The 26,822-nt window shown below is 37.8% G+C and overlaps 1 protein-coding gene and 1 long non-coding RNA gene across 2 annotated transcripts in view; one reads left to right on the top strand and one right to left on the bottom strand.

The window, feature by feature from the left end:
- The window catches only part of LOC121369271 (glypican-6-like), a 141,226-nt gene that overhangs the window by 95,976 nt on the left and 18,428 nt on the right, over positions 1-26,822 (top strand). Inside the window, exons 5-6 of the mRNA XM_041494237.1 lie at positions 10,041-10,171; positions 25,455-25,729. Coding sequence (XP_041350171.1) covers positions 10,041-10,171; positions 25,455-25,729 — 406 coding nt within the window. The remainder of the gene's footprint in view (positions 1-10,040; positions 10,172-25,454; positions 25,730-26,822) is intronic.
- On the bottom strand, positions 22,428-25,564 carry LOC121369280. Its single transcript, XR_005957589.1, has 2 exons — positions 25,430-25,564; positions 22,428-23,421 (listed from the first exon to the last, which is right to left on the bottom strand). It is a non-coding gene; the product is annotated as an uncharacterized LOC121369280 (long non-coding RNA).

The raw sequence follows: 26,822 nt of genomic DNA, 5'->3' as shown, positions 1-26,822 counted from the left end.
ATATGGTCGACAACAAATGGACATTTGCTCAGAGCCATGTTCATTAATACCGAGCTAAGTGCTCGATGAAATGTCCCGTCTTGAAAATTGATTAATTTTGATCCCGAGTTGTAACAAAAATAATCCAAACAATTGTTTCAGGTTCTGTTCCACAGACGTGTGTTTGAATAACTGAATTTACTTACACAAATGATAGTAACAAACTATAACAGAACGATCCTGTGTTTGAATAACTGAATTTTCTTACACAAATGGTAGTAACAAACTGTAAAGGGACTCTCCTGTGTTTGTAGCCATTAAAATACAAGGCTCAAAATTAGTGGTGGGGGGAGACAGGCAGGTAGTAAATACTGCTTTAATTGCACAAAATGCTATCTGATAATCAAACTTCACAAGCAGTATTTGGTTTTCATCTTATTTTTGACAGTATTTCAGATTTATTGAGAATTCTTCATTTTCAGAATCCATATATAAATTGTTGTTTTTTACACGTGCATTTGTCTCAAGTCTTCCATATTGCTGTGGCGGGACGTAGCTCGGTGGTACAGCACTCGCCTGATGCTCGATTGATCTAGGATCGATCCCCGTCAGTGGGCCCATTAGGTTATTTTTTGTTCCAACCAGTGCTCCAAGACTGGTGTAACAGAATAGCACATACCACGGCCTTTGATATACCAGTCACGGTACACTGGCTGGAAATAAGAAATAGCCCAATGGGCCTACCAATGGGGATCGATCCCAGACCATTTCTCGTTCAAGCCAGTGCTCCACAACTGGTGTAACAAAAGCCGTGGTATGTACTATCCTGTCTGTGGGATGGTGCATATAAAAGATCCCTTGCTGCTAACCAGAAAAAGTAGCCCATTAAGAGATGACAGCAGGGGTTTTTTTCTCAGTATCTGTGTGGTCCTTAACCATATGTCTGACGCCATACAACCATAATTAAATGTGTTGAGTGTGTCATGAAATAAAACATTTCCTTCCTTTCTTCCATATTTCTGTTAAAAACTTACACTACAAGTGAGGCAAATTTCTAGATCTGCTTCTCCATGTCTAGCATTTGTTTCTATCTGGAAATGTGAGAAGCGAAGATTGTTTCCCACTCCACAAAATGAATTTTGAGCCTTGATATAAACCATGAGGGTAATCAACCATCTGGGTAATTAACCTATTTAATGTGAAATATAATGAATGGTATCGGTGTAAGCTGAAAATAGGCTGCAGTGGTTAGAGACTGGAGATAGTTGTACGAATTATAGAAATTATGACTTGCACAAATTGCAGTGCATCGACTATGACTTGCACAAATTGCAGTGCATCGACTATGACTTGCACAAATTATACTGCATAGACCTTATGACTGGTATATTAAAGTGTGTGGTATATGCATTTCTCTGTGGTAAAGTGTACAGAAAAGCTTCCTTGCTGCTTTGCAATAAGAGTAGTTTATGTGGTGGTAGCAGGTGTCCTCAAAGTGTTGAAATAGCCATATTTGTAGACACTAAAAGCCATAATTCACAGTGGACTGAGGAAGTATAAGGATAAGAGGAATGTGTGTCATTAAATAAAGGTTTATTTTGTTTTCTCTTGTGATACTTAATTCTTAAATTGTTTTTAGCAAAAGTATTCTTTAGTGGATTTCCTCTCTGAGATAGAAAACTTGCTGTCAACCACTTCATGGGTTGTATATTTATTTGTTTATTAGTTGCAAGAGACCTTTTGTATGTACCATCCCACAGACAGGACAATATATACCACCCCACAGGCAGGATAATATATACCACCCTACAGGCAGGATGATATATACCACCCCACAGGCAGGATGATATATACCACCCCACAGGCAGGATGATATATACCACCCCACAGGCAGGATGATATATACCACCCCACAGGCAGGATGATATATACCACCCCACAGGCAGGATGATATATACCACCCCACAGACAGGATAATATATACCACCCTACAGGCAGGATAATATATACCACCCCACAGGCAGGATAAGACATACCACGGCCTTTGTTACACCAGCTGTGGAGTACTGTCTAGAACTAGAAATAGCTCAAATGGGTTCATGGCCAAGGAATGATCGTAGACCAACCACACACCGGGGGAGTGCTTTTACCATTGGGCTACATCTAGCCCCTTTGGTTAGAATGAGAAATAGCCTAATGGGCCCACCAAGGGGGATTGATCCTAGATCCAACCACACACCAGGGGAGTGCTTTTACCACTGGGCTGCATCTAGCCCCTTTGGTTAGAATGAGAAATAACCTAATGGGCCCACCAAGGGGGATTGATCCTAGATCCAACCACACACCAGGGGAGTGCTTTTACCATTGGGCTGCATCTAGCCCCTTTGGTTAGAATGAGAAATAGCCTAATGGGCCCACCAAGGGGGATTGATCCTAGATCCAACCACACACCAGGGGAGTGCTTTTACCATTGGGCTGCATCTAGCCCCTTTGGTTAGAATGAGAAATAGCCTAATGGGCCCACCAAGGGGGATTGATCCTAGATTCAACCACACACCAGGGGAGTGCTTTCCCACTGGGCTGCATCTAGCCCATCATAAATCAATGGGTGCCCGAGCTGTGAATTAAAGGAAGGAAATGTTTTATTTAATGATGCACTGTACACATTTTATTTACGGTTATATAGCATCAGACATATGGCTAAGGACCACACAGATATATATTGAGAGATGAAGCCTGCTGTCGCCAATTCATGGGCTACTCTTGTTGATTAGCAGCAAGGCATCTTTTATATGCACCATCCCACAGACAGGGTGGTACATACCACAGCCTTTGATATGCCAGTCGTGGTGCACTGGCTGGAATGAGAAATAGCCCAATGGGACCACCAACGGGGATCGATCCTAAACCGACCGCGCATCAAGTGAGCGGTTTATCACTGGGCTATGTCCCGCCCCTTTCATCCATAGTGTGAGAAAGTTATCGTGAGTGACAGGAGTTATTGTAAGTGACAAGAGTTATCGTGAGTGACAGGAGTTATCGTGAGTGACAGGAGTTATCGTGAGTGACAGGAGTTATTGGAGTGATTTTGCTGTTTTTGTCTAGCGCCTTGCACTTGATCCCGTCACAGAAATGTAAACTTGTCTGTCAGCCAGGCGATCCCTTCACGTGATAGCAGTTACCAATTGGTCGCTCTTATCTACACTTTATTTAATGTCACGGTTTTAAAAATAATTTGCACCTCTTTTTATTTCATATCAGGTTTTTAAAAATAAATTGCATGTCTTAATTTTGATATCAGGTTTTGAAAAAAAAAAATTGCACCTCTTTTTTTTTGTTTCTTCTGGCTGTGCATGAATGTAAATATTAAATAGAATGGGATGTAATACAGTGGTAAAGTGCTCACTTGATGAGCAGTCGGTCTAGGATCGATCCCCATCGGTGGGCCCATTGAGCTATTTCTTTTTCCTGCCAGTGCATCACGACAGATGTATCAAAGGCCGTGGTATGTGCTATCCTGTATGTAGGGTGATGCATATAAAGATCCCATGTTATATGAAAAATGTAGCAGATTTCCTCTCTAAGACTAAAATTACCATCCAACAGCCGATAATAAATAAATCAGTGTGCTCTAGTGATGTTGTTAAACAAAAACAAACTTTAACGTTAACTTTATATGTTTGAATTATATGATATTATAGTGAGGATTCTACAAAATCATGTTTGTATTATATGATATTATAGTGAGGATTCTACAAAATCATATATTTGAATTATATGATATTATAGTGAGGATTTAACAAAATTATATTTTTGTATTATATGATATTATAGTGAGGATTCTACAAAATTATATATTTGTATTATATGATATTATAGTGAGGATTCTACAAAATTATATGGGAAAAAGTTAGTTTGTTTTGTTTAAGATGCCTCTAGAGCACATTGATTTATTAATCATTGGCTATTGGATGTCAAACATTTAGTAATTGTGACATATAATCTTAGAGAGAACACCTGCTATATTTTCTCATAAGTAGCAAGGTATCCTTTATATGCACCATCCCACAAACAGGATAGCACATACTACGACCTTTGATATACAAGTCATGGTGCACTGGCTGGAATGAGAAATAGTCCAATGGTTCAGCCAATTATATGATAAAAATCCTGGAAGGGAAATTATCTAATGATACCTGTACAGTCACCCAAACAGTTTACTATGTAAATATATGGCCTTTATGTTCAAATGGTCTTTCATACAGGTCATAATGCTTGTATCTGTATGTAGAAGAGATCTTTGAACCATTTGATTAAGGTCCCATGGGTCATAGGATCAAGCACCCTTGATGGACTTTCTTCTTTTTTTAGTTATTCAAAAAACAATATTTCATTATATTAATTAGATACATGTATATTAACTAATGTTGTTTATTTTAACATGCATTAAAGTCACTGACCCTAGTTTCAACCCATGAAAATGGACACTAAAGTTTAGTTAACCTACAAACCTGTAACACATTTGGATACAGAAGGAATAAAATGTTTTAACGACACACAAAACACATTTTATTTACGGTTATATAGCATCGGACATATGGTTAAGGACCACACAGATATTGAGAGAGGAAACCCACTGTCGCCACATCATGGTTTACTCTTTTCGATTAGCAGCAAGGGATCTTTTATATGCACCATCTCGCAGACAGGATAACACATACCATGGTCTTTGATATACCAGTCGTGGTGCACTGGCTGGAACGAGAAATAGCCCAATGGGCCCACCGACGGGGATCATTCCCAAACCGACTGCACATCAAGAACACTTTACCACTGGGCTACGTCCCACGCCATTTGGATACGGTTACAACAGTGAAACAAGAGTCCGTGACTTTGAAACACAGAAATACCCTTGAAACTAGACTACAGTTCGTCGTCATAACCATTACTTCTTAGATGTACATGCCATTTTGATGATATGAAACATTTATATCTGTCGTCTTAGAAACACCAGGCTGACCAGAAACACTTCGGATGTACGGAAATTAATAATCTAAACAAGAAGATATAAGTAATGTCTGATTTGAATTATCAACAATGGTTCTAATAATGAAACATATAATATGGTGTAGTGTTTAAAAACTAGGGTCTGTCCCTTTAACACTGTGTATGTAATGGATGTAACTATGAGTGACACAATGTGTATGTAATGGATGTAACTATGAGTGACACACTGTGTATGTAATGGATGTAACTATGAGTGACACAATGTGTATGTAATGGATGTAACTATGAGTGACACAAGAGTACACGTATGTGGAAGGTAGGCGAGACATTTAATTCACACAGAAGAGTTACATAGAATTTTCCCTGAGTTACGTAGAATTTTGCCTGACCCAGACTGGTGTAGAATTTCCCCTGACCAGACTGGCCGGGTACAGAGGTGTCAGTTGAAGCAGTGACATCAGCTCCAGTGGGAGATCTCCATCTGATAGGTGTTGTTATTCAATAAAAGAATCGTTATCGCTTCATACCTGTCAGCCAAGTGACAGTGCGTCAGACACATGTCACACGGAAGTATGCCAGGTATTTCTCAAACCCTGTGTAGCACAGTCATGTCCACCGTACAAGTAGGGGCAGGGGCAGGAGTTAGCGTAGTCAGTGGAGCGCTGGCTTGGGGTGCTTGCATCGCAGGATCGATTGAACGAACCATCTCGATGAATCCATTCAACTGATTGGGGGTTTTTCTCGTTCCAACCAGTGCACCACAACTGGTCAAAGGCTGTGGTATGTGCTTTCCTGTCTGTGGGAAAGTACATATAAAAGAACCCTTACTGCATTAGGAGCGGGTTTCCTCTGATGACTAAGAGTCGCAAATACCAAATGTTTGACATCCAATAGCTGATGATTAATTAATCAGTGTGCTCTAGTGGTGTTGTTAAAACAAAACAAATTTTTAACCTTACATGTATGTACAAGTGTGGCACTTAGCCCAGTGGTAAAGCACTCACCTGATGTGCGGTCAGTCTAAGATCGATCCCCGTCGGTAGGCCCATTGGGTTAATTTTTGTTCCAGCCAGAGCTCCAAGACTGGTGTTAATAAAGGCTGTGGTATGTGTTATCCTGACTGGGATGGTGCATGGTCGGTGTAAATTATCTTTCTTATATTATTTTCAGATTTAAAAAAAATATGTTTTCAACTTCATAAGATTGTAAAAAGGGACATAACTCATTTTGAAATGAAGTGCATGTTTTATCATCCGCTGTCACAGTGAATTACTGTTCATAGCTACAACAATATTTGCCTGTCTAGAGTAGATGTCTTGAACAGAGTTTAGCAGGGTTAATCTGTTAGAAGTTTAACTGCTTGCCAGATAGGTTTCGTTCTGACATGGTGCACTTAGGGACAACATTAATTTCTACGTGTCTACACTTTTTATAACCTACAGAACTACATGTAAAAAGAGGATCAGGATTTTTATGGCCATATTAACATGAAAGTATGTTGCTATTCTACATTCCCTGTTTGTATATAGGCAAATTATGATGACTGATTAAAGCAAAGTTTATCATTCATCATTCATTCATTCATTCATTCATTCCAACTTATTTTTGTGCTTATATCCAATTAAGGTTCAAGCACGCTGTCTTGGGCACACACACTTCAGCTATCTGGGCTAGAGGGTTAGCAGTTAGTGAGAGAGAAGAGAGTGTAGTGGTCTTACACCTAACCATTGAGTCATTAAAACTCACTCTGGATGGGAGCCGGTACCGGGATGCGAACTCAGTACCTACCAGCCATATGTCTGATGGCGTAACCATGATACCACCGAGACTGATTATTGTTTATCACTCAGTTATTTTCTGTTCAATTACACTTTGTTTCACATTGTTAGTTTCAATACACTATTCTATTATTTGTCTAACATCACTTCAGCACACTACAGCTATTTGGTTATTTTGACACTTTGTTGAGAGGTGGTGTGTGTTTTTGTGTGTGTGTATGTGTTTTTGTGTGTGTGTATGTGTTTTTGTGTGTGTGTGTGTGTGTGTGTGAGAGAGACAGAGACAGACAGACAGACAGACAGAGAGACAGAGAGATGGAGAGAAAGATATTGGGAGAGAGAGAGAGAGAGAGATAGACAGGAGAGAAAGAGAGAGGAAACCTGCTGCTGTTACCCAAGCTACTCCTTTCAAAAAAGCATCAAGAGATCTTTTATATATGTGTGGTTTCTAGCTCAATAAGTAGCGTGTCCATCCTAGGTGTCCAGGCAAAATGTAGACCAAATGGTCTCCTAGGTTCATGCTTCTACCCAGCAGGGGCAGCACTTAGCCAAGTGGTAAAGCTTCAAGGGATCTTTTATATATGTGTGGTTTCTAGCTCAATAAGTAGCGTGTCCATCCTAGGTGTCCAGGCAAAATGTAGACCAAATGGTCTCCTAGGTTCATGCTTCTACCCAGCAGGGGCAGCACTTAGCCAAGTGGTAAAGCTTTCGCCTGAAGTGCAATCTGTCTGTGATCGATCTCTATCAGTGGGCCCATTGGGCTATTTCTCATTCCAGCCAGTGCACCATTTCTGGTATATAAAAGGTTATGTGCTATGTTGTTTGTGGGATGATGCATATAAAAGATCCCTTGGCAAATGAAAAACATTTAGCGGGTTTCCTCTCTAAGACTATATATAAAAATTTTGACATCCAATATCTGGTGATTAATAAATCAATGTGCTCTAGTGGTGTTGTCAAACAAAACAAACTTCTAACTTTATTTAACACTCGCACACACATACACTCATCCCACTGGATTTTATATTTGGGGGGAGGGGGAGAGCCAACCCACACTATGTATGTATGGTTTTATCAAAATTAATATTTTTTAAAAATTTGAGGAGGTATTGTCCCCCTTTACCTATGCCACTGACCCCTATGTTCAGATCACTGTACACTTCTGTTGTGTGTGTGTACATGTATATATAATTTCTTCTTTTTTTGTATCTGAAAAATGCATTTCCATGGAATGTCTTATTTTAATGTTTCAAAGGTGTTATATATCTGGACTCTTTTATTTTGTTTATATAAAAACGTTTGACAGCTACTTATATATCTAGACTGTTTATTTTTACAGCCAGAACAAATATTTATGATGTTCATATAGATATGGCTTGGCAGAATTTGATAAAGTCAAGTGGATAAAATATTTTATTTATGTTTTGGCATGGCTTGTTAACTTTATGACTTCATAATGTATGGGGGCGCTTTTTCTTTTCTTACAGCATGCTGGTTTGTGTTAAAACTTTATTAACCCGTTATGTTTTTCAGGTGTCTTGACCAATTATTTTTATCATTTTGCCATTTATAAATTTGATGATAGTTTTACACTTTTAATTTTGGATCTAGACTGGCTTATTTCAGCCAGTGCACCGCGACTGGTATATCAAAGGTTGTGGTATGTGCTATCCTGTCTGTGGGATGGTACACATAAAAGATCCCTTGCTGTTAATCAAAAAGAGTAGCCCACGAAGTGGCAACAGCGGGTTTCCTCTCTCAATATCTGTGTGGTCCTTAAACATATAACCTTAAATAAAATGTGTTGAGTGCATCGTTAAATAAAACATTTCCTTCCTTATAGACTGGCTTATGGTTTCTCTTTAGGAGTTGTAACTTATGCATACATGTTTGTTTAAAGGTAGAATGTACAATAATATATGCCCTGACATAAAGGGTCTAGATCTCGATCAGATCGTAGAACACTCACCTGAGATACCTTGCTCATAGGACCTCAGGATGCAGCCTAGAGGTGAAGGGTCTAGATCTCGATCAGATCGTAGAACACTCACCTGAGATACCTTGCTCATAGGACCTCAGGATGCAGCCTAGAGGTGAAGGGTCTAGATCTCGATCAGATCGTAGAACACTCACCTGAGATACCTTGCTCATAGGACCTCAGGATGCAGCCTAGAGGTGAAGGGTCTAGATCTCGATCAGATCGTAGAACACTCACCTGAGATACCTTGCTCATAGGACCTCAGGATGCAGCCTAGAGGTGAAGGGTCTAGATCTCGATCAGATCGTAGAACACTCACCTGAGATACCTTGCTCATAGGACCTCAGGATGCAGCCTAGAGGTGAAGGGTCTAGATCTCGATCAGATCGTAGAACACTCACCTGAGATACCTTGCTCATAGGACCTCAGGATGCAGCCTAGAGGTGAAGGGTCTAGATCTCGATCAGATCGTAGAACACTCACCTGAGATACCTTGCTCATAGGACCTCAGGATGCAGCCTAGAGGTAAAGGGTCTAGATCTCGATCAGATCGTAGAACACTCACCTGAGATACCTTGCTCATAGGACCTCAGGATGCAGCCTAGAGGTAAAGGGTCTAGATCTCGATCAGATCGTAGAACACTCACCTGAGATACCTTGCTCATAGGACCTCAGGATGCAGCCTACAGGTAAAGGGTCTAGATCTCGATCAGATCGTAGAACACTCACCTGAGATACCTTGCTCATAGGACCTCAGGATGCAGCCTACAGGTAAAGGGTCTAGATCTCGATCAGATCGTAGAACACTCACCTGAGATACCTTGCTCATAGGACCTCAGGATGCAGCCTAGAGGTAAAGCACTCACCTGATGTGCGGTTGGTCTGGGATCAATCCCCGTTGGTGGACCCATTGGTCTATTACTCGTTCCAGCCAGTGCAGCACAACTAGTTTATCAAAGGCTGTGGTATTGTCTGTGTGATGGTGCATATAAAAGATCCCTTGCTACTAATGGAAAAATGTAGCGGATTTCCTATATGACTATGAGTTAAAAAAATTACTAAACGTTTTACATCAAATATAACCAATGATTAAAAGTCAGTGTGCTCTAGTGGTGTTATTAAACAAAACAAATTTTAACTACAACTTTTGGATAGATGAACTAGCCCATGACAGGCATGCACTACACCAGCTTGCTCTGAATGTGCAAGTTAAACCATTTCCCAACCCACCCTTCCCATGCTTAATTTTAATTCACTTCAATTTTAACCAAAATATTTTACTTTCTGTTTCATTTCAGATGCTTTAAAAATGCTGGCCAATCGTTTGGAGGGACCGTTCAATATAGAGAGCGTGGTTGACCCGATAGATGTGAAGATATCGGACGCCATAATGAATCTGCAGGAAAATAGTGCACAAGTGTCGTCAAAAGTAAGTGTGTTTTCTCACCAGCTTTAGTGGCATATTATAGTAGTTAAGCCATCAGTCTTAAGGCTGGTAGGTACTGGGTTCAAATAACAGTTTCACAAAACATTGTGGGCCAAATGTACGAAGTTTCTTTTTCTTAAACGCATGTGTTTTAAGGATTGTAAAAATTATATTTAGTTATATTTGTGTACTTAAGACAAAAACATATTTTGTAAAAATATTTGTCCTGGATGGAGGAGCCGGCCGAGGCTGGCACTTGTACCCAGGACAGGCGTGCGCTACAACAGTTTGCTCTGAATGTGCCGTTAAACACTGACCTGATCTGACCTGACCTGACCTGACCTTTGTGAATTTGACCCCTTAAGTTTACTTTTGCAACTAGCTGTTACATCTGTTGTACATGAATATGAATTTGGCATCTATTTTCTGGCAGAAAATTACATCGTTATGGTAGATGGAACACTGCAAAGATGAAAGCAAATGGAGTATGTATACTTCAAACTATATTGGTTGTCCTGTTAATGGTGATACGAATTGTGGTTTATATTAGTCGTATTTACGATTTACGTTTACAAGCAAAACTAAGTTTACAATGTTTAGTGAAATTGGTGTCCCTGGCTTCCACCCAGATTGAGTTGTAATGAATCGATGAGTAGGTGTAAGGCATACATCATGTATAACCATAATTAAAATTTGTTGAGTGAGTCATTACATAAAGCACTTCTTTTTTTCTTTTTCTTTCTTTTTCTTTTTTTCTCTCTCTCTATTAACTAACCATTAACCCCTGTCTTAAACAGTAAAATTGAGTGAGTTTCCTCTGAGTCATAATTACCAAATGTTTGACATTCAATAGCCGATGACTAATTAATCAATGTGCTCTAGTGGTGTCATTAAAACAAACAGACTTAAACAGATGTCCTACAGAGCTGAGATGTGTGTGCCCAGGACAGCATGCTTGAATCTCAATACAATTGTAAGCATGAAAATTAAGCCAAAATTAAATAATCCAGGGCAAGCTCTGGCACCCACCAAATTCACCAATTGCAGATTTTAAAACCAAATTCACCAGTTGCAGATTTTAAAAACAAATTCACCAATTGCAGATTTTAAAAACAAATGACAAATTTACTTTTTCAATTTGATGAAATAATAATAAAGTTTCTTTTGTTTATTGACACAACTGGAGCACATTGATTAATTAATCATCGGCTATTGGATGTCAAACATTTGGTAATTTTGATACGAAATCGTCAGAGGAAACTAGCTACATTTTTCCTAATGCACCAAGAGATCTTTTATATGCACTTTCCCACAGACAGGAAAGCACATACCATGGCCTTTGTCTAATTGTGGTGCACTGGTTGTTGAAACGAGAAAAAACCCAGTCAGTTGAATGGATCCACCGAGGTGGTTTGATCCTGTAATGCAAGCAGCTCAAGCGCTGAGCTAAATCCCACCCCTTTAAGTAATAATTGATTTTTGTTAAAAGAGTGGGTTTTTAAAGAAAAACAACTGAATAGATAATTTAGCCAAATTTTCTGATCACCCAAAGCTATAGGCCTGAATACCCTCAGCTCTGTGGGACACCATTTTCCTTCTGTACAAACGTTCCAGCAATGCAGCTGTTTGTACGTTTTAACACAATGAAAGGACATGCGCTGAACAAAGAAAGTTCATTGAAAAATCCCGATGAATAAGCCGAAATCGAATGAATAAAAACAGCAGTAAACAGGCACATGACAGCAATGTGTCCACGGAAAGTTAGTAAGTCCATTGACTAACCCTCGTGGGGGGAGGATGAAAAGAATACCTTGGCAAGTTGGTTTGTCTTGCAGAGGACACTATGCGAGGAATGATAAAACTTCAAACTGGGTTACACATGAAGATTTAGAAACTATTTTCCCGTGACATTTTTCTCAGGGGAACATTGTTCATCTCGAAAGCTGCCACGGCTGTAGCTATGAATGACGATGACGAAATTGTAGTCATTTGGACAACAAATATCATCAGTATATATCAGTAGAGATAATTTTGGCATGTACCCATGTGGTGGAAGAGTGTACTCACAGCTATCAAATGGCAATGGAAAATATAAAATTATTAGGTATCATTGCTAAAAATCTCTGTATAATAGCAAAAAACTGAAAATCTCTATATAAACGACAGATAGGGAGGTCAAGAAGGGTCTGCCTAAGACACATGTGCTTGAACATTCAGTGGATGTGTCAATTAAATGGTTGTAGATTTTATAATATGTCTGTCATCTATATAATAAATTTTAATATACAACTGGACGTTATTAAGTTGTCTTTACTACAAATGTACTTATCTCGCCTTCATGTAAAATTCTTTAATCTCATTGGTTGTTTGCCGTTGGACAAATCCCTTATACCCCTGTGGGCGGAGCCAAATTCTCTTATACTGTAATTTCCAACAGTTTCAAGCCACCCCAGTTAATGCTAAAGCAATAATTAGATTATAAATAACATTGATAATCAATCAAGTATACATAATTAATTTTATTTTTACTATGAAATACACTATTTCAATATTGTTATTGTATTAATGCGCGATTAGCAACAGTTGTTTGTTTTGTTTTGTTTTTTAATATTTTTATTGTTTTACTACATATATTTCTGATAAAAAAAATCAATCAAAGTGTAAAAAGCTTAGAAATAAAATTGATTTTTCTATATCATTAAAACAGAGAAATCTTTCTTTATTGTGTGTTGATCTTCAGCTATTCAATTTGTAACCTTCCATGGTCTTCATTATTACCAAGACCATCTTGTCCAGTCTGTACCTAGGCTTGTTTGTCGGAACGTGATTAATACTTGACCCTATTACAATCTCATTGACTTCTCCAGGACTCCTAGGTGTCTTGTTTTCAAATATTTAATAATATTTGCTCTTCTTATGATCCAGGGATCTATTCCAAACACAATGGGTGTCTGTGGCCAATGCAGGGCAAACGCAAATTGCTTCCTTTTGTTCTTGGACCTGTGCCAGGATAGCTGGGTTCGAGTGCTACTGAACTTTGTTCGCCCAGGCACCCATAGTTCCATCTACAAAGTGTGTGTGTGTGTGTTGCATGGTGTTTGAAAGGTTGTTTCGAAATCATTGATGGGTTATCTGTAGTACGCTACCATGTTGTGTGGCTGTATGTTGGAAAAACTATATATATATATATATATATATATATATATATATATATATATATATATATATATACAGCCTCAGTGGTGTAGTGATCGATCTCTGGCAGAAACTCTGTACAATACTATTAGTGAATTAAATTTGGTTTCCAATACCCAGCATTCTCTCATTTCTTTCTCTCAGTATAGTGATAGCCACTGTTTTTCATTCTCATTTTATTTCAACTTATTTTCATGCTTCTATCCAATTAAAGTTAAAGCATGTTGTCTTAGGCACACTGACACCTCAGCTATCTGGGCTGTCGGTCCAGGACAGAGGGTTAGTTGTTAGTTGGTTAGTGGTTAGTGAGAGAGAAGATGGTGTAGTGGTCTTACACCTACCCACTGAGTCGGTAAAACTCGCTCTTGATGGGAGCTGGTGCTGGACTGCGAACCCTGTACCTACCAGCCTTATGTCCGATGGCTTAACCACGACACCACTGAGGCAGGTGATTAAAAAAATGTGCTGAGGTGTTGTAGCAAAAACATTCTTTCCATAGATGTGGCCCTAATCTCTTGCTGATTGTGCAAAAATCGCGGAGGATATGACAGATTGTACATTCCTCTTCCCGACATTGTGAAAAATGTGCTAATTGTTTTCCACTTGTCGCATCCCGTCACTGTATCGTAAGTGGAAGATGGATGGAGGCTAACTACTCGATTTAGTTCTGTTATTCTACAGATGGTCGCCCCTGTGATGAGCGCCAATAACTAGAACTCCATTATTCTGTCAGTTGGAGGGAAGTAATTGTGTGCGATAATCTCTAAGGCAGACACCAGCGGAATGGCTGACATAATGACCAGATTGTTAGTGTACACTGATTGTCTCTCTCAGATGGTGCTCCTCATGGGAGGAAGTCGATTGGGGAATTTGATATTAAAATGGGGAAAAAATACAGTGAAACCCATCTAAACAGGATTACACTGGGTACCAAATATTTATCAGATTTAGATTCGGATCAGGGGCCTAAATTCACTAAACTCTCACAATTTTGCGATCTCGCAGTGTAATTCTAAAAGACTTGCAAAGAGGATGGTTTTTTTTCTAGCAGAGCCTAAGAGACCTTTGTGAATTAGGCCGGTGTTTAGAGGTTCGTGTTTTAGGATTATAGAAAATTTGGGACCAAATAATTATCCAATTTAGACAGGATCCTGTGTTTAAAGTGTCACGATTTAGAATTTCTAAAATTCCGGATCACAAAATGTGGCCAGATTTGACAGGATTCCACTTTGCTGAGAGTCCGTTTGGACAGGTTTCACTATAGAAACATATACGTTAACATTAACAGGTCCATAGGAATGATATCTGAAGTGGAGTGGCACAATCCCTATCGGTCATTCCAGCCAGTGCTTCACGACTGGTGTAACATACTAACAAAGGCATTGGTATGTATTGTCCTGTCTGGAAAGCAAGGAAACACTCTGCAGCCACTTCATTTGCTACTCTTTTTTGACTAGCAGCAAGATATCTTGTATAGGTATCATCCCACAGCCTTTGTTACACCAGTTGTGGAGCACCGGCTGGAACTAGAAAAGCCCAATGGGCACATTTTATCACACACTTATACCCTTGAATATTGGACATAAAGTACGTGAGCTATGCCCTGTCCCTGTGGTTTGCAATTTGCCTGTAACACAACACAGAAAGTATTGCATCTAACAATGTTAATTCTCTGTTGGGATTTGATCCTATGATCTATTGCACATCAGGCATGTTTTCTTACTCTATGGTACACTGGTATATTGGATGTAAACTGAGCTATATCTTCTGCCTCTTAATCTCCCAGTGTGACCACATGTACCTATACTGATGCCCCAAAGAAACTTAACATACATAAAATATGAATAACTTGATCAATAGTGGTGCTAATCAAAAAGAACCAATTTAGAAACCACCTTACAAACACTTTGCATGTACACATGTATGTATCACAACATGCTTTGTGATGTTTGGATGTTAAACTTCATGATACTTTCATATCCCACCGTACCATTTGTTGGGTTTTCTATAATACAGTTTCAAGCTTTGTACAGTTTCTTTTGGATGTCAGTATAGATATCTGTTCACTTCCTATGTTTTAATTAAACAGAGTTATATCCTGCTCCTTAATCTTGCAATGTGACTGCATGTATATTAAAATCCTTTCACCTCCTATATTGAAAGTAAACTATATCCTGCTCCTTAATCTTGCAATGTGACTGCATGTATATTAAAATCCTTTCACCTCCTATATTGAAAGTAAACTATATCCTGCTCCTTAATCTTGCAATGTGACTGCATGTATATTAAAATCCTTTCACCTCCTATATTGAAAGTAAACTATATCCTGCTCCTTGATCTTGCAATGTGACTACATGTATATTAAAATCCTTTCACCTCCTATATTGAAAGTAAACTATATCCTGCTCCTTGATCTTGCAATGTGACTACATATATATTAAAATCCTTTCACCTCCTATATTGAAAGTAAACTATATCCTGCTCCTTGATCTTGCAATGTGACTACATGTATATTAAAATCCTATCACCTCCTATATTGAAAGTAAACTATATCCTGCTCCTTGATCTTGCAATGTGACTACATGTATATATATTGTTGTTTGTGAGAGAGACAGAAAAGAAGAAATCCCATGTAAGAATGCTAATTCGCTGTCACCTTACACGGTGTGACGACCATGATCTGCCCCGGCTTCCTAATCGCAGACTAAACTTGTCATGTCGCCTCGAGAAGCGATTCTCAAAACAAACAAGGGGTGGAGGTTTTGGCCTTTGATGGCGAGAAACCCGTGTAAACCTTGCACTCTTTGTGTCAAGATTGATACTCATGGGGGTTTTGTTACGAGTCCAGCACGGTTTGGACCAGCAAACACTGGCTAATTAAACACGGGGATATGTGGTGACTAACAAATGCGTTAGGTCAATCCATGTAAATTAGTTAAGCACAGAGGTCACCGGGTGTGGAACAACTTTTGCATTTGTTTCAGCTTTTGTTTTTGACAGGTTGTATTAACTATTATGATATGGCTTTGTCAGTCCGTACGTATGCCTTTCTGTCCATCCATCCACTCTTCTGTCTATCCATTTGTACACCCTTCAGTCTGTCTATTCATACTCCCTGTTGTCCACCTGTCTGTCTGTCCACACTTTGTCTGTCTGTCCATCACTGTGCTCTAGTGGTGTCATTAAACAAAACAAACGTTTAACGTTTTACCATCTTATCTACATGTATAGATTTTCAGAATGTTTGACATCCAACAGCAGATGATTTATTTATCACTGTGCCCTAGTGTTGTCTGTGAACAAAAACTTTTAACTTTTCCACTCACCTGCATAATTAAAAACACAATACTGTCTTATCTGTATCATTAGTGGTGTACATGTATCACCAGTGTATGACCTCAGATTGGAAATGGTGTTCTTGGCAATGACAGTGCCGGTTTAATGTATCCCTGTGTTCGTGTGAATATCATGATACGGAGATGGCTCAATTGACAGCACGCCAAATAGTGACTTATCATTTTTATCACATGGGTGGGATATAGCTCACAGTCAGTAGAGAGCTCACCTGAGGTGCTAGAGTCAAAGGATCAAACCACCTCGGTGGACCCATTCTCAGATCAGTTTTTTGCCCCACCTCAACCATTGCCCCATGACTGGTATAAGATAAAGATAAAAGATAAAGCTTTATTGCATATAGAAATTCCATATACGGAACTGGATGCAAAACATATGCACAAACAAGACACAAAGAAACATTATACTATTCTAATGACTAAATAAGGACTAATTATGGGCAATACATGTATAATCATGAAAGGTTGTGGTATGTGCTGTCCTGTGTGTGAAAGTGTATATAAAAGAACTCTTGCTACTAATGGAAGAATGTAGTGGGTTTCCTCTCAAGACTTACGTGTTGGAATTACTCTGTGTATGACATATAGCTGTTAATAGGGATGGTGCATAGAAAACATCCCTTGCTACTAATCGAAAAAATGTAGCAGGTTTCATCTCTAACACTATATGTCAAAATTACCATGTTTGACATCCAATAGGCGATGGTTAATAAATCAATGTGCTCTAGTGGTGTCATTAAGCAAAACAAACTTTAAAAACTTTATAGCATTTAATATTTATCAATGTGCCCTAGTGGTGTCACTAAACAAAACAAACTTTTAACTTTTCCACTCCCCTGTATAATTCAAAACACAATACTGTCTTATCTGTATCATTAGTGGTATACATATCTCACCAGTGTATGACCTCAGATTGGAAATGGTGTTCTTGGCAATGACAGCGTGCATTTAATATATCTCTGTGCTTGTGTGAATATCATGATACGGAGATGGCTGGATTGACAGCACGCCAAACAGTGACTTATCATGTATATCAGAGTTTCTTTACCACCATTCTGAGCAGAAACAACATATTCCCCAGTTCATATAAGATTAACTATGACAAAATCTAGTGGAAGATTATAGACAAATATGGTTGGGATCTTGAAAGTGGTTTGCCTTTACAACCAGTCTCGGTGGCTGTCCTTAGGAGACTAAATATGACAAATCTTAACAGATACAATTTTTTTTTTTTTTAAATGGCTAGAATCTGTAAAGTAGTCCAGGTTTAAAAATGTATGATTAGTTTAAAAAGTTCTGTTTTTGTTTAGGTGGAAAAAAATACCCTGTGCCCATATTATTGTTTTACTGGCATCTCTCCTTTATTTGTTTACATGATCACCTAGACATCAAAGCCAAACAGACCACTGAAACTAACACCACCAGTATGGATTGCTAAATATGACATAGCAGTTAACTATGTAAAGTGCAAGTACTGTAAATGAATTTCAGTTGCAAATATATTACATTTCTTTTAAACATGACTTTTTAAAGATATTCAAGAAATATAACACAATAAACTTGTGTCCGTTAGATATCATTCATGGAACATTTTGGTTTGAACATTTTCATTAGCAGCTGCTTCTGAACTGCTGACTTATTTAACGTTTTAGAATTGTGTTGCAATTTTAGACATAATAACATAATGTTCTTTATCACTTATCTTACAACTAGTCATTTAAAAAAAAACATACAACTTTGCTTTCACTATTTAGATTAAAACAAATTTAAAAAATCGAATACCTAATAAGATAAATGGTATCTAATGACCACTCACTTAGTATCTTATGTCAGAAAAGTGACTATTCATCATGACTTAGCTTTGTTCAGCGGTGGATGTTAACAGAATATCATGGGGAACATTATCTTCCTTCACAGGGCTGGAAGAATATTGAATATGAACCCAGCGGTGGGAGGCCCGCTTTGTGGAAAGCCTATAGGGAAAGATAATATTTGTAAACACGTCCTGCGCAGGCTACAAGTAATTATAAGAAATAATGCGATACTGCAGCATCTGAGTAAACATGTAATTAAATTCCAGACACATGCTCTCCAGTAGCAGCTTATGTTTTAGTGTTTGAGTTGAGACCCCTTAATGTATCCGATGATGTTTGTCTTTACAAAATATTTAACACTCTTCAGGATCATATGTCAGCCATCTTGGCGACATGTCGGCCATCTTGGCTCAATAAATTAAAAGAAAGGAATATTTATTTGATGACACATCAGCAAATTTGATATCTGCAGCTGTTTGGCATTTAATGTTATACTGTTCAACTTTCGCTGGGATATACAAAATATATGTCATGATAAACAGTTTGTGTAGATGTTAATTAAATTTGTAATTTGCAGCTGTTTGGCATTTAGTATTATACTATTGAACTTTTGCTGGGATATACGAAATATATGTCACGGTGAACAGTTTGTGTAGATCTTAATTAAATTTGTAATTTGCAGCTGTTTGGCATTTAGTATTATAGTATTGAACTTTTGCTGGGATATACGAAATATATGTCACGGTGAACAGTTTGTGTAGATCTTAATTAAATTTGTAATTTGCAGCTGTTTGGCATTTAGTATTATACTATTGAACTTTTGCTGGGATATACGAAATATATGTCACGGTGAACAGTTTGTGTAGATCTTAATTAAATTTGTAATTTGCAGCTGTTTGGCATTTAGTATTATAGTATTGAACTTTTGCTGGGATATACGAAATATATGTCACGGTGAACAGTTTGTGTAGATCTTAATTAAATTTGTAAGTTGCAGCTGTTTGGCATTTAGTAATATAGTATTGAACTTTTGCTGGGATATACGAAATATATGTCACGGTGAACAGTTTGTGTAGATGTTAATTAAATTTGTGTACAATGTGATCTCATGTGGTTTGGATGTTTCCATACATCACTACAGTAACGCTTGACTATAATTAGATACTGTGTCATCCATTGAACACAAATGACATATTTAGTCAACGTAATTTTTCCAAATATCCCTAGTAAAAGTAAGCCTGTAATCTATTGTACATCACAAAGGCCATCGCATGTGCTGTCCTGTCAATAGGAAAGTGCATATAAACCAGATACCCCTTTAAACTGGGCTTTGTACTTGATCCTAGTGGCAATGAGTTTTCTCTTTGTTTCTGTAGCATATGTTAGACACCAAAGATATTGTACATTGTAGCTGTAGTGTCACAGTATCTTTAAACGAATGAACCCTTTTTGAACCAGATACCCCTTAAAACTGGACTTTGTACTTGATTCTAGTGGCTGTGAGTTTCCTGACTTACATTTTCTGTTGACCAAGCATGGAAATGGACACCAAAATATTGTACATGTAGCTGTGTGTAGTACACCAAAGACTTTTTAAACCAGTTACCCCTTAAAAGGGGCTTTGTACTTGACTAGTGGCTGTGAGACCCAGTGACCAAGCATAATAGCAACGCACCGCTTGTACATGTAGCTGTCGGTCAGTATCTTTAAACGAATGGATCAATCCCCTTATCAGTGGACCTTGATTCTAGTGGCTGGGTTTCCTGACTTATTTCTCGTTGACCAAGCATGGAAAGTAGACACCAAAGACTGTAGTTTCGAGACATAGCCCAGTGGTAAAACATCGCAACGGTCATGGATCAATCCCCATCAGTGTGGGCTATTTCTCGTTCAGTGCATCACAACTGGTACATCAACGGTCATGGTATGTGCTATCCTGTCTATGGAGTGGTGCATATAAAAGATCCCTTGCTGCTAATCGAAAAGAGTAACCCACGAAGTGGTGTCAGCGGGTTTTATTTCTCAGTATCTGTGTGGTCCTTAACCATATGTCCGACGCCATATAACCGTGACTAAAATGTGTTGTGTGCGTCGTTAAATAAAACATTTCCTTCCTTCCTGTGGTTTCCAGTGTGTCACAGTGTCTTTAGACAGACATACCTTTCATTTCTATCCGTGTGTAGCTCGTTAACATTTTCAACTGCCTGCTTATTGAATTGTAGTTGTCGTCGTGTATATATTGACACACGCTACACACACTTGTACACCTTTTAGCGCAATTCTTTCTCATTAGCAATCACCATGACAACCAGTATGTATGATTTCCATTTAATGGCGTGCATCTGCCCTTGACATTCTCAGCATGTTTGCTTTTTGAACAATCCAGCCTCAGCTTTCTCTCCTTGACATTTTTCTCCTCTTCTTTTTTTTTTTCGTCTTCTTCCCGTGCGTTTCTCTCCCGGTTTTCCTTTGTTTAACACCAAAATTACATGACTGGTGTTATTGTGGGTGTGAGGTGTACCTTATTAGCGGATGACTCATTGTGTAGAAACTCCCATGGTTTTGTTTCCAAAGCGGGTTCTGTCGTTGGCTTGCTATGGTTGTTTTTCGAGGCGACATGCGAAGGCACCGTCAGCTAGCTGCGTACCCATCGCCACGGTGACAGGATCATTAACATTTGTTTAGCCTTGTCCTGTGTTTTTCCCCTTAATTTGTTCGTTCGTTTAGAATATGCCTGGTCCCCCCACCTCCTTCATGTATGTTGAGTCTGTTTTTCCTCACATAGACAAAGAGTATTTCCATTTTATATAGAATAAGGCTGTTTCTTCTCCATAGACAAAGAATATTTCCATTTTATGTAGAATAAGGCTGTTTTTCTGTTTATTTAGAATAAGTTTCTTTCTCCTCACATTGACAAAGAATATTTTTATTTTATGTACAAAAATAAGGCTGTTTTTCCATTTGTTTATATAGAATAAGTCTGTTTCTCCTCCTGGTTTCCCTAGTTAATGTAGAATAAGTCTGGTTCCCCTTGTTAATGTAGAATAAGTCTGGTTTCCCTTGTTAATGTAGAATAAGTCTGGTTTCCCTTGTTAATGTAGAATAAGTCTGGTTCCTCTTGTTAATATAGAATAAGTCTGGTTTCTCTTGTTAATGTAGAATAAGTCTGGTTCCTCTTGTTAATGTAGAATAAGTCTGGTTTCCCTAGTTAATGTAGAATAAGTCTGGTTCCCCTTGTTAATGTAGAATAAGTCTGGTTTCCCTTGTTAATGTAGAATAAGTCTGGTTTCCCTAGTTAATGTAGAATAAGTCTGGTTCCCCTTGTTAATATAGAATAAGTCTGGTTCCTCTTGTTAATGTAGAATAAGTCTGGTTTCCCTTGTTAATGTAGAATAAGTCTGGTTTCCCTTGTTAATATAGAATAAGTCTGTTTTCCCTTGTTAATGTAGAATAAGTCTGGTTCCCCTTGTTAATGTAGAATAAGTCTGGTTCCCCTTGTTAATGTAGAATAAGTCTGGTTCCTCTTGTTAATGTAGAATAAGTCTGTTTTCCCTTGTTAATGTAGAATAAGTCTGGTTCCCCTTGTTAATGTAGAATAAGTCTGGTTTCCCTAGTTAATGTAGAATAAGTCTGGTTCCTCTTGTTAATGTAGAATAAGTCTGGTTCCTCTTGTTAATGTAGAATAAGTCTGATTCTCCTTGTTAATGTAGAATAAGTCTGGTTTCCCTTGTTAATGTAGAATAAGTCTGTTTTCCCTTGTTAATGTAGAATAAGTCTGGTTTCCCAAATTTAAAACACCCACTCATCCATATACATGTTTAGCTCATTGACCCATAGAATGTTTTCAGAATAATATTTTTTAACATCTTTGGAGCGAAAAAAGGAAGAAAAAGTTAGTAATTGAAGAGTTTATTTCCCAAGCACGATATACGCCAATCTTCACAATTTGGAGTTAACAATGAAGATAAATTGTGATTAATACATCTCAGCAGTATAACAATAGAGTTTCCATCAAAACACAATCTATGATCATTGAAAAGAGTATCATGTTGCAATAAAATCAAATGTTTTTCAAAATGACATATAAATGAATTTATCCTATAACTTACCATAATATTCATGTCATAAACCATTTAATACATGTATATCCCATTATTAATCTGGTTGATATTTTTTTTGCTATCAATTCTGAACTTAATATTTTAACAAGATTTACTTAAAATACATGACGTCAAACTATATTTATGCAAATGACGATAATGTCATAATAAGAATGGAGGCAACTTTAGAACTCTGATTTACTAAATATCAAATTAAAATGTTATTTTAGAAGTATTATAGAATAAATGGAATTCGCCACTCAAGTTTTTTAATGTGTAAAATATCAACCTCATCTAGTTAAATTAATCAGTATTTGTCTTGGCAAAGCCTCAACGTATTCTAATTAACATAGACTCGGTTGATATTTTCCGTATTACACTCATGACGAATCTGCTATATATCACAGTTCGTAAATGAACTCTCTCCCATTGTTGTTTAATATATAGCAGCCTGCTGCCTGGGACAGTTGTAGGTTTTAAAAGTGTTAAACTAACCCATTCTTCTTGTGTCCTGACACTCAGTAATTGGGTTCACATATTTAGAAGTGTGTAAACAACCAGGCTGTTTAATTTAGCTACAACACACGTCTCACTTGTTATCAGTAACTGGCTTTTTACACCGCGGCCTGCCAGACGGTTTCCCTATTTTTTTAAATCTTCCATTTTCTTATGTTGATCTTTTCAAATTGGAATGTGCGGGATGTTGCTCAGTGGTAAAGAGCTTGGTGGAGGTGCGATATGTCATAGGATCAGTTCTTCTTAATGGATTCAGGGTTTTACCCTATCCCAACCTGTGCCATATAAAAAAAATAAAATAAAAGATAACATTTTTCATTTCAGATAAACATTTCACCGGATATAAAAATATGTATTACTTACAATATGTATGGATATATGAAGAGTTTAGGCGCAAAACGCGATATATCCATTTTTCCTTTTCAGTAAAAGTGATTTTTTTAATTGGCGTATATCGTATTTTGATAAAAAAAAAAAAAAAAAACGGGATTTACCCAATACAATTTTATAAGGATCAATCACGTTTTGCGGCAAATCAGCGGGCCTACGATTAGCCCTTACTGACATACAATAATGGCTTTAACTGAAAAAAGAAAGAAAATCGCGTTTTGTGCCTGAACTCTTCATATGTACATGTACAAACAAGACACATACAAATACATTAAAGATTGTGGTATGTACTGTCCTGCATGGTTTTATTACCTACATTGTACATGTAGACTGATAATCAGCACCATTCCCTAAGGATATGTCGCTTTTTATTTCCGATTTCGGAAATCGGAACACTCCAACCAGTGGTTCCCACAGATTCATTTGAAATTGCTCATAACTTCCAGACTGCCAAGTCTGATCATATGTAGAGGCATGCAAAATATTGTTAATTATTAAACTTATCAAATTATTGCAACTATATATGTATTTTTATTGTACAGTTATCATAGACAAGATGAAAACAATTAATGTTATACAGTGAAGTCATTATCATATATAATCGATGCTTGTTTTTGACATTTGGCTATGAACTGATCAGCAATTACTATTTAACATTTTAGAATTGAGCAGCTATCTCTAAAATAAAATATTTCGTGATGCATTCTTGAAAGAACCTTTCAGGCCACGCAGCACCGTTTGTCGTGTTGCTACTTGCTGTAGCAGCTTGAAGTAGTTCCGTTTAGGAAATAGTTCCTCATTAAAGAAAATATTTTTAAATTCTGATATGCTTTTTGAATTCTTTCTTTGATGGTTACACGTAGGTTGACCTCTGTAGTATTTAAATAGCCTATTGCTTTGAAGTAACTTGTTATATGTTGTACTAACTGATAACAACTGTGCAAGTGGTATGGTGCCACTTGTATAACAGCAACACGAGGCGGTGGTCAGTGATATATCAAAGACTAGTATATACTATCATGTCTGTGGGATGGTCAATATGAAAGATCCCTTGCTACTAATGGAAAAATGTAGCGGGTTTCCTCTATAAAACTATATGTGAAAATTACCAAATGTTTGACATCCAATAGCCAATGACTAATAAATCAATGTGCTCCAGTGGTGTCGTTAAACAAAACACAATTTTTTTACATAAAAATTAGACCATCATGAAAAAAATGTGAATTCACAGTATACTTCTTTCTGTTCACAGATATTCGCTAAAAGATTTCATCATCCGTACTTATATATCATTTTCTCATCCACAGATATTTGCTAAAAGATTTCATCATGCTTACTTGCATATCATTTTCTCATCCACAGATATTCGCTAAAAGATTTCATCATCCGTACTTATATATCATTTTCTCATCCATAGATATTTGCTAAAAGATTTCATCATCCGTACTTATATATCATTTTCTCATCCACAGATATTTGCTAAAAGATTTCATCATGCTTACTTGCATATCATTTTCTCATCGACAGATATTTGCTAAAGGATTTCATCATGCTTACTTACATATTATTTTCTCATCCACAGATCTTTGCTAAAGGATTTCATCATGCTTACTTACATATCATTTTCTCATCCACAGATCTTTGCTAAAGGATTTCATCATGCTTACTTACATATCATTTTCTCATCCACAGATCTTTGCTAAAGGATTTCATCATGCTTACTTACATATCATTGTCTCATCCACAGATCTTTGCTAAATGATTTCACAATGCTTACTTATATTATATCATTTTCTCATCCACAGAACTTTGCTAAATGATTTCACGATGCTTACTTATAATATATCATTGTCTCATCCACAGATATTCGCTAAAAGATTTCATCATGCTTACTTATATATAATTTTCTCATCCACAGATATTTGCTGGATGCGGGACCCCGAGACTCGGCCGCAAGAAGCGAGAAGCTGAAAACTTTGAGTACACGTTCAACTTCCAACCGAAGCAGCAGTCGGTGCGTCCGACGACGGCAGCGGGAACGAGCCTCGACCGACTGGTGCGCGACATCAAGGAGAAGGTGAAGATGGCCAAGGACTTCTGGGTGCAGCTGCCGTACACGGTGTGTAACGACGAGGACCTTGCCGCGTCGCCCATGACGGAGGATGACTGCTGGAACGGACAGGACAGAGCTAGGTATATATATATGTAGATTGAGAGAGAGAGAGACATAGAGAGAGAGAGGGAAATACCTCGCAGAATTTTCCATTTCTTACCTTCACAGGATAAAGCCCATATCCCATGTCGTTAACTAGTTATTATCTTTATCCTGCAGCCCATAAAAATTAAGGGGATATGCTATTATTTCTGTTATTTCATCTACTTTGTATGATGACCTAGAGGTCAAATGAGCGATTTTGTAATGTAGCTATGAGTGTGTCATTGCATGTGATATCCTGCTACTATACCTATATGACTTAGCTTTATCCCTCATCGTAATCTGTCAATAGAATTGGTGGTTACAGGATAAACTGTAGTTTACTGTATTATGTGATTGTATAGTGGGCGATGCCAGTGTTTCCAGTTCTTGATAAATTGTAGTTTACTGTATTATTTGATTGTATAGTGGGCGATGCCAGTGTTTCCAGTTCTTGATAAACTGTAGTTCACTGTATTATGTGATTGTATAGTGGGCGATGCCAGTGTTTCCAGTTCTTGATAAACTGTAGTTTACTGTATTATGTGATTGTATAGTGGGCGATGCCAGTGTTTCCAGTTCTTGATAAACTGTAGTTTACTGTATTATGTGATTGTATAGTGGGCGATGCCAGTGTTTCCAGTTCTTGATAAACTGTAGTTTACTGTATTATGTGATTGTATAGTGGGCGATGCCAGTGTTTCCAGTTCTTGATAAATTGTAGTTTACTGTATTATGTGATTGTATAGTGGGCGATGCCAGTGTTTCCAGTTCTTGAAAATTATGTATGATGATTCTGGGAGGGAAAGTATTTAATTATGCCTTCACCAATGACTGAAGGCGATTGCTGGGATGGACAGTACAGAGCGAGGTATATCAGTAAATCAGTTTACTCTGTTAGGTGATGATATGCTAGTAATGGGAGATGCTCATTTCCACCACCCATCCACACCCAGTTCTAGAAATTTATAGATGATGATCCTGGGAGAGACATTATTTATGGATGCCTTTCTTCCAATACAAAATCCTTGGCCATGTATTAATGTCTCCCTCCAATGATTGAAGGTGACTGCTGAAATGGACAGGACAGGG

The sequence above is a fragment of the Gigantopelta aegis genome, chromosome 1 (genome assembly GCF_016097555.1).
Source record: "Gigantopelta aegis isolate Gae_Host chromosome 1, Gae_host_genome, whole genome shotgun sequence".
NCBI classification, from domain to species: domain Eukaryota; kingdom Metazoa; phylum Mollusca; class Gastropoda; order Neomphalida; family Peltospiridae; genus Gigantopelta; species Gigantopelta aegis.
Note: the sequence above shows the minus strand (reverse complement) of the source record. Positions and strands in the feature narration are given on the sequence as shown.